This window comes from Theropithecus gelada, chromosome 9, assembly GCF_003255815.1.
Source record: "Theropithecus gelada isolate Dixy chromosome 9, Tgel_1.0, whole genome shotgun sequence".
In the NCBI taxonomy this organism is placed as follows: Eukaryota; Metazoa; Chordata; class Mammalia; order Primates; family Cercopithecidae; genus Theropithecus; species Theropithecus gelada.
In genome coordinates, this window is record NC_037677.1 from 36,367,604 (window position 1) to 36,376,579 (window position 8,976).

The 8,976-nt window shown below is 46.5% G+C and overlaps 1 protein-coding gene across 1 annotated transcript; it reads left to right on the top strand.

The window, feature by feature from the left end:
- The first annotated feature begins 305 nt into the window (after positions 1 to 305).
- On the top strand, positions 306 to 605 carry LOC112632024 (uncharacterized protein C8orf59 homolog). Its single transcript, XM_025397638.1, has 2 exons — positions 306 to 449; positions 543 to 605. Exons 1-2 carry the CDS (start codon positions 306 to 308, stop codon positions 603 to 605), a joined length of 207 nt encoding a protein of 68 aa, XP_025253423.1.
- The last annotated feature ends 8,371 nt before the right edge of the window (positions 606 to 8,976 follow it).

Sequence of the window (8,976 nt, forward strand, 5' to 3'; positions counted from 1 at the left end):
AAGCCTGTAATCCCAGCACTTTGGGAGGCCGAGACGGGCGGATCACGAGGTCAGGAGTTCGAGACCATCCTGGCTAACACAGTGAAACCCCGTCTCTACTAAAAAATACAAAAAACTAGCCGGGCGAGGTGGTGGGCGCCTGTAGTCCCAGCTACTTGGGAGGCTGAGGCAGGAGAATGGCATGAACCCGGGAGGCGGAGCTTGCAATGAGCTGAGATCCGGCCACTGCACTCCAGCCTGGGCGACACAGCGAGACTCCGTCTCAAAAAAAAAAAAAAAAAAAAAGAAGTATTGAATTCCTGACAATGACCAAGAACAAATTAAGAGGGCAGAAGTCCAGGAATGTATTTCGCATAGCCAGCCAAAAAAGCTTTAAGGCTAAAAACAGAGCAAAACCAATTACCACTAATATTAAGATAAACATTATGAATGATGAAAAAGTTAGCAGAGTGAACAAAGCTTTTGTAAGTGTACAAAAGGAACTTCCACATTTCTCGAACGGCCTTTCTCTTGAACTTCTGCAAAAAGAACTGATTTCTTAGCAGCGTCATGAAAGCAAACCAGTTAATGTTGATGAAGCTACAAAATTAATGGCTCAGTTATAATACAGTGGTGATGCATCTAATTCTCCACGAAGACCAATTAATTAAATGTTTTATACCAAAAAAAGATGCAATGTAGTCTATTCAGTGTGATACCAACTTTGAAGAAATATATACATATGTATGCATGTACCTGTATTAAATGTGTATTTTTCAACTAAATGTGAGTGGAAAAAAATACACTGAATTGTAACAATGGTGTTCTTGTGAAGAGCAGCCACAGGAGTTAATTTTAGGGGTTTTTTTTCCTTGTATTTTTTCTTTTTTTTGAGACAGAGTTTCGCTCTTGTTGCCCAGGCTGGAGTGCAATAGCGCGATCTTGGCTCACTGCAACCTCCATCTTCTGGGTTCAAGCAATTCTCCTGCCTCAGCCTCCCAAGTAGCTAGGATTACAGGCATTGTGCCACCACGCCTGGCTAATTTTGTATTTTTAGTAGAGATGGGGTTTCTCTATGCTTGGTGAGGCTGGTCTTGAACTCCCACCTCAGGTGATCCGCCCACCTCGGCCTCCCAAAGTGCTGGAATTACAGGTGTAAGCCACCACTCCTGGCCTAAATTAAATGTTTTATACAAAAAAAGATGCAATGTAGTGTATTCAGCGTTTTATTAACTTTGAAAAAATATATACATATATATGTATATACCTGTATAAAATGTGTATAGTTCAACTAAATGTGAATGGGAAAAAATAGATTGAATTTTAGCAAAAGTTTTCTTGCAAAGAGTAGTCACACGAGTGCATTTTAGGGCTTTTTTCCCTATATTTTTTCAAATTTTCTACAATGTATGTGCATTATGATCTATCACCAAACATTAGGTCATTTAAATATATATGTAATATATAATGTAAACTAATATGATTTTTAAAAATTTTTTTGAGACAAGGTCTCACTCTGTTGCACAGTCGGGAGTGCAGTGGGGTGATCACGGCTCACTGTAGCCTCCGCTTCCTGGGCTCAAGTTATCCTCCCGCCTCAATCTCCTGAGTGCCTGGGACTACAGGCACACCACCATCACGTATGGCTAGTTTCTTAGCTCTTTTTCAAAGAGATGGGGTCTTGCCGTGTTTCCCAAGATGGTCTCAAACTCTTGGCTTCAAGAGATCCTCCCACCTTGGCTTCCCAAAGTGCTGGGATTGCAGGCCTGAGCCACAATACCTGGCCAAATTAATATGATCACACAGCCATACCAAGCGGGGGCCAGCGGGGAGGAGGGTCAGTTCACCGCAGGCTACCAAGCTTTGTGCACAAAGCAAGCCTGGCCTACCAGGCAGACTATGGCGGAATCAACTTTTCTGTAGTGCCAACATGAAATGATTAACACCAACATGAAAGTATACATAAATCCCAGCACTTTGGGAGGCCAAGGCTGACGGATCACCTGAGGTCGGGAGTTCGAGACCAGCCTGACCAACATGGAGAAACCCTGTCTCTACTAAAAATACAAAATTAGATGGGCATGGTGGCACATGCCTGTAATCCCAGCTGCTTGGGAGGCTGAGGCAGGAGAGTTGCTTGAACCTGGGAGGCAGAGGTTGTGGTGGGCCAAGATTGTGCCATTGCACTCCAGCCTGGGCAACAAGAGTGAAACTCCATCACAAATTTTTTAAAAAAAAGTATACATAAAGGGCCATGGAAATACAACAGTTTTCAATGAGAAGTTTCTTTCTTTCTACATTTTGGACAACTTAGAATTCAAACAGCACCTCCCCTTTCCTCTCAAGCAGTATCTCTCATTCCAGCCTCCCTGCACACATACACACATGTTCCATTCATATCCATGGTGAACTGACACATGAAAGGAACATGTGTGCACGTGCATGCGTGCATGTGTGTTTGCGTGTGTGCATGTATGTATATATGTGTGTGTATGAGTGTGTGTGCATGTGATTTCTTTCCATATTTCCTTCCTTCCTGCCCTCCTTCACCCTAACATACTTTAGCTCTCTCTCTTCCTGTACCTGCTGCCCTGTCCCCTGGCCTGTGTCGTTTAGAGCCTGGGCATGGCACTGCCTTTCCCTCTGCTCACATGGATCATTGCTGCACCCGCTCCTTTGTTTTTCTGTTTCTTTTAGACAGCTGGGTACAACTTAGGTACCCAGTGATTGTGTAGTGGTTTGCCGGTTGATTTGTATTTATTTCATGCTAGATCATTTACCCTGGGCCTCTAGATATTTCTCAATCCAAATAATTCCATGAGTGATAATTTTATTCTTTCCTCTTCTCCCAGATTTACACATCTATATTTTTTAGTTTCTAATTTAGGTTGGAAGACGAGATACTTCTTTGCACCACAGATGTCTCCATTCTTTAGACTTGTTTTCATTACGGCTGACATCAGAAATGGGCTTAGAGAAAAGCAGGAGATTCTCTTACTTCAGCCTCCCGAATAGCTGGGACTATAGTTGCATACCACTACACCTGGCTAATTTTATTTATTTATTTATTTATTTATTTATTTATTTATTTATTTTGAGATGAAGTCTCGCTCTGTAGCCCAAGCTGGAGTGCAGTGGCGCAATCTTGGCTCACTGCAACCTCCGCTTCCCGGGTTCAAGTGATTCTCCTGCCTGAGCCTCCCGAGTAGCCAGGACTACAGGCATGCGCCACCATGCCCGGCTAGTTTTTGTATTTTTAGTAGAGACAGGGTTTTACTATGTTGGCCAGGCTGGTCTTGAACTCCTGACCTCAGGTGATCTTTCCACCTTGGCCTCCCAAAGTGCTGGGATTCCAGGTGTGAGCTACCCCACCCGGCCTACACACCTGGCTAATTTTTAAACTTTTTGCAGAAATGGGGTCTTGCTATGTTTCCCAGGCTAGTTTTGAACTCCTGGCCTGAAGTGATCCTTCTGCCTTGGCCTCTGAAAGTGCTGGGACTACAGTTGTGAGCCACTATATTCTAAATGAACTTTAAAACTTGTAACCAGCCGGGCGCGGTGGCTCAAGCCTGTAATCCCAGCACTTTGGGAGGCCGAGACGGGCGGATCACGAGGTCAGGAGATCAAGACCATCCTGGCTAACACGGTGAAACCCCGTCTCTACTAAAAATACAAAAAACTAGCCGGGCGAGGTGGCGGGCGCTTGTAGTCCCAGCTACTCGGGAGGCTGAGGCAGGAGAATGGCGTAAACCCAGGAGGCGGAGCTTGCAGTGAGCTGAGATCTGGCCACTGCACTCCAGCCTGGGCGACAGAGCGAGACTCCGCCTCAAAAAAAAAAAAAAAACTTGTAACCAAATGACCTGACCTACAGTCATATCAATTCTCAGAGTTTGTGAATCTGGAGTTGATTGCAGATAATATTTTATTCATATAATGACATTTTCTTAAGTGTGTACAATGCTTGAACAACTTTTTATTATTATTATTATTACTATTATTATTATTATTGGAGTTTCTCTCTGTTGCCCAGGCTGGAATGCAGTGGTGCAGTCTCACCTCACTGCAACCTTTGCCTCCCGGGTTCAAGCGATTCTCCTGCCTCAGCCTCCTGAGTAGCTGGGACCACAGGTGCCCACCACCATGCCTGGCTGATTTTTGTATTTTTTTAGTAGAGACAGGGTTTCCCCATATTGGCCAGGCTGGTCTCGAACTCCTGACCTTGTGATCCGCCCGCCTCAGCCTCCCAAAGTGCTGGGATTACAGTTTTGAGCCACCGCGCCCAGCTAACTTTAAAAATTTTTTTAAATAAATTTTAGAGATAGGATCTCACTTTACACTCAGGCTGGAGTACAGTAAGGGATCATGGCTCACTGCAGCCTGGAACCCTGAGCTCAAGTAATCCTCCTGCCTCAGCCTCTGGAGTAGCTAGGACTACAGGTGCGCCACTGCACCCAGCTATTTCTTTTTAAAATTTTTTGTAGAGGCAAAGTCTTGCTATGTTGCCCAGGCTGGTCTCCAGCCTCTTGCTTCAAGCAATCCTGTGCCTCGACTTGCCAAAGTGCTGACATTATAGGTGGGAGCCACCATGCCTGGCTTGAACTATTTATTTATTTATTTTATCATTTTGTTTTTGAAACGTGGTCTTGCTCTATCGCCCAGGTTGGAGTGCAGTGGCACGATATCGGCTCACTGCAACCTAGGCCTCCTGGGCTCAAGCGATTCTCCCACATCAGCCTCTCAAGTAGCTAGGACTACAGGTGCGCCACGCCCAGCTAATTTTCTTGGGTTTTCGTTTGTTTGTTTGTATGTTTTCTGGTTTTTGTTTTTGTGTTTGTTTGTTTGTTAAAGACAGAGTTTCACTCGCGTTGCCCAAACGGGGGTGCAATGGTGCGCTAGGCTCACTGCAACCTCCGCTTCCCGGGTTCAAGCGATTCTCCTGCCCCAGTCTCCCAAGTAGCTGGGATTAGAGGCATGCGCGACCACGCCCAGCTAATTTTTTGTTGTTGTTGTATTTTTAGTAGAGACGGGGTTTTAACATGTTTGCCAGACTGGCCTCGAGCTCCTGACCGCAGGTGATCCACCCGCCTCAGCCTCCCAAAGTGTTGGGATTACAGGCGTGATCAACTTCCCCCAGTCAGTTTTAACAATTTAATCCAAGATTTAAAAATTCAAACATTTTACTTAGCTCTTCAAATATGGCTATTATTTAACAAATCATTTAATTTATATATATGAGGAAAACTATTCCTTAGGTCATTTTGAAAATTGTGTTTCAAAACTTGTCTGAAAGGTTACTTTCAATATGTAAGTAACCAAGCACATTACTTGAACAGGGGGGAAAAGCTAATTTTGAAGTAATCTTCAAAAGGCCAGCTTTAATAAGAAATGAATAAATACCTAATACCAAAGGGGAAAGACATTTTCATTCTTGTGATAATGTTTACATTCCATTAATGTTCTGCTTCAATTGTTCTAAAATAGTTTTATTTTAATAACAAAATTATTAAAGGTGCCTACTTAGGGAATTTTCCAATAATCCAAATAGCTATTTGAAAGAAAACTAGTAACATTCATCAAATTACCTCTTTACCTACGGAGAAATTGTTTTAATTCTCCGTGGGATCTTAAACGAAAAATGTTAAACCCAGCATCCCTCTAATTTTAAAAAGGCTGATAACAACTGTGAGCGTTTAAGAATTTCCTTCATCTCTCGGTAAAAAGCATCAGTTTGGGCCGGGTGCGGTGGCTCACGCCTGTCATCCCAGCACTTTGGAAGGCTGCGAGGCAGGAGGATCACTTGAGGTCATGAGTTCGAGACCAGCCTGGCCAAAATGGTGAAACTCTGGCTCTACTAAAAATAGCTCAGCTTGGTGGCATGCCTGTAATCCCAGCTACCCAGGAGGCTGAGTCAGGAGAACCTCTTGAACCCGGGAGGCAGAGGTTGCAGTGAGCCGAGATAGCGCCATTGCACTCCAGCCTGGGCAACAGAGTCAGACTCTGTCTTAAAAAACAAAAAACAAAACAAAACAAAAACCCATAAATTTAAATACATCTAAAGACATCCTTGTGTAAATGCCTTGTGGCAGAGATGGCAGGGATTTTCACATAGTTGTGAAATTAGGGAATTTTAAAGTTACGGAAGAAGCACAGGTGTAAGTAGCTTCATCTCATTCGAATTTCTTTATTGGTCAGGAAAACCAATCACTGTCAGTGCGGGTAAAGGTCCTCATCTTCTTCTTTTTTTTTTTTTTTTTTTTTGACGCAAAGTCGCGCTCTGTCGCCCAGGCTGGAGTGCAGTGGCGGGATCTTAGCTCACAAGCTCCGCCTACCGGTTCACGCCATTCTCCCGGCTCAGCCTCCGGAGTAGCTGGGACTACAGGTGCCCGCCACCTCGCCCGGCTAGTTTTTTGTATTTTTAGTAGAGACGGGGCTTCACCGTGTTAACCAGGATGGTCTCGATCTCCTGACTTCGTGATCTGCCCGCTTCGGCCTCCCAAAGTGCTGGGATTACAGGCGTGAGCCACCGCGCCTGGCCAGGGTCCCCAACCTTTAATAAACAAGGAAAGGGTGATGAACTGAATTCACATCGTCAGGTTTTTTTTCTCCTGGCAGCAGTACCCACATCTCACCAAGCGAGGGCAGTAAGGAGACGCCGCCTCGCCGGTACCCACCCGGAAATGAGGGTTCCCACCGGCAGAAAGAGGCGGACCCTGCACCTGCACCCGCCCCAGGCCCCGCGCTTCCGTTCAAACCATGACAAACCGCTGGGTCCTTGAGAGCTGCGGGTCACTCCTACATGGTCACATTCCCGCGCGGGATGCCGAAGTGGGGCAGATGAGGTCCGGAGCTGCTGAGGCCTCCCGGGTCCTTCTGTTGGCCTGAGACCCTGGGGTGGGCGGAATCCCGGAGAAAGCGGGAGGGACCAGGGGAAGCCCTGGCGCTGCCGTTTTCCTCCCCGCCTGCGCAAACGGGAAGGGGCCGGTGATGCTGGCTGCGGGCCTCCCTCCTGGACTGCGACATTGTCACCAAATTCTATAAACATCTCATGCAAGCAGTGATAACGTGTGCTGGAAGTAACTCTTAAGCTAAAAAAGAAAAAAAAAATCAGTGAGAAAATGAGGCGGTAAAACAGTGCAATGCGATGTCAATATCCATAGTTACGGAATAGAAAAGAAATCTTACAAAGAGGTGCTCCAGTTCTCTAAGAAATTTACACCATACTGGGCTGTCTGCATCAGACTTTTCTGGAGGTCATTTATTTTATTCACTTTTTTTTTTAAATGACCTACCGAACTGTTTATAATATTACGGGCTGGAGTCCCACCAAATGAAATACCCCTTTTGAATGGCACATATGACTTTTAGGGATGAATCTTAGCATTTTTATTTTTTTATTTTTATTTTCAAAACTTCATTGTTGCTGTTTTGGAGTTTTGTTTGTTTTTTGTTTTTGTGTTTTTTGGACAGGGCCTCACTCTGTTGGCCAGGCTGGAGTGCAGAGGTACGATCTGGGCTCACTGCAACCTCAAACTCCTGGGCTCAGGTGATCCTCCTGTCACAGGACGTGCCATAGACAAAACTCCTCAGACACGGGGTTAAAGAAGGAAGTGGCTTTATTAGGCTGGGAGCTTCGGTAGACTTGAGTCTCAAAAAACCAAGCTCCCTGACAAAGAAATTTTTGGCCCTTTGAAGGGCTTACAACTCTAAGGGGTCTACATGAAAGGGTCGTGATAGATCGAGCAAGTGTGGGGAAGGTGACTGGGGGCTACATGCAACAGCTAACAGAAAGTTTTGCAATGCTTCCTCACACAATGTCTGGATTTTTTTTTTTTTTTTTTGAGACTGAGTCTTGCTCTGTCACCCAGGCTGGAGTGCAATGGCTGGATCTCGGCTCACTGCAAGCTCCGCCTCCCGGGTTCAAACCATTCTCCTGCCTCAGCCTCCCGAGTAGCTGGGACTACGGGTGCCTGCCACCAGGCCTGGCTAATTTTTTGTAGATCGGGTGTTCTCACTATGTTACCTAGGTTGGTCTTGATCTCTAGCAATCCTGTGCTCAAGCGATCCTCCTGCCTCGGCCTCCCAAAGCGTTGGGGTTACGGGCGTGAGCCTCCGCATCTGGCTAAAAACCTGTTTGTTTGTTTGTTTGTTTTAGAGGCGGAGTCTTGCCCCGTCCTAGGCTGGAATGCAGTGGTGCGATCTTGGCTTACTGCATTCTCCACCTCCCGGTTGCAAGCGATTCTCTTGCTTCAGCCTCCCCAGCAGCTGAGATTACAGGCGTGCGCCACAACACCCAGCTAATTTTTGTATCTTTAGTAGAGACAGGGTTTCACCAAGTTGGCTAGGCTGGTCTTGAACTCCTGGCCCTGTGATCCGCCCACCTTGGCCTCCCAAAGTGCTGGGATTACAGGCGCGAGCCACCGTGCCTGGCAAACTTTTTGTTTAAATCGAAGATTTTATTCTTTCAGCTGTCAGTGGAAGGAGCAGTCACGTGGGGTGAAATAGATGGAAGCCATGACGTTAGGAGCGTGAGTGAGGTCCTGGCCCAGCCACTTGTCACTGGGTGACCTCGGCCTGGTCGCTGGGTCCCCGAGCCTCCAGGAGGCAGGGAGGGTCCTGGTGATGGAATAGAAACAGGGTGCGGGGCAGGGGCGATGACTCACGCCTGTAGTCCCAGCACTTTGGGAGGTCGAGGCGGGAGGTGGGGAGGAGTTTGAGACCCACCTGGGCAACGTAGGGAGACCCCATCTCTACAAAAAAATTATAATTAGCCCAAGAGTTCAAGGCTGCAGTGAGCTATGTTCGGGCACTGCACACCAGCCTGGGCGACAGAGCAAAATCTTGTCTCTTTTTAAAAAGAAAGAAAGAAAAGAAAGGACGAAAGGATCATGGTGTGGGGAGCACGTCAGCCCCGCGCGGTTGCCCGGCGCGCGGACCCTAGCGGACTAGGGCGCCCCAGCAGCCCGGCCCGCGAGATGGCGCCGCCCCTAATCCCGCCTG

Coding starts and splice junctions, on each gene's coding strand:
- LOC112632024 (XM_025397638.1), top strand. CDS start 306: ATGACCAAGAACAAATTAAGAGGGCAGAAGTCCAGGAATGTATTTCGC. Junction 450..542: donor ATGATGAAAAAGTTAGCAGA/GTGAACAAAGCT, acceptor CTGATTTCTTAG/CAGCGTCATGAAAGCAAACC.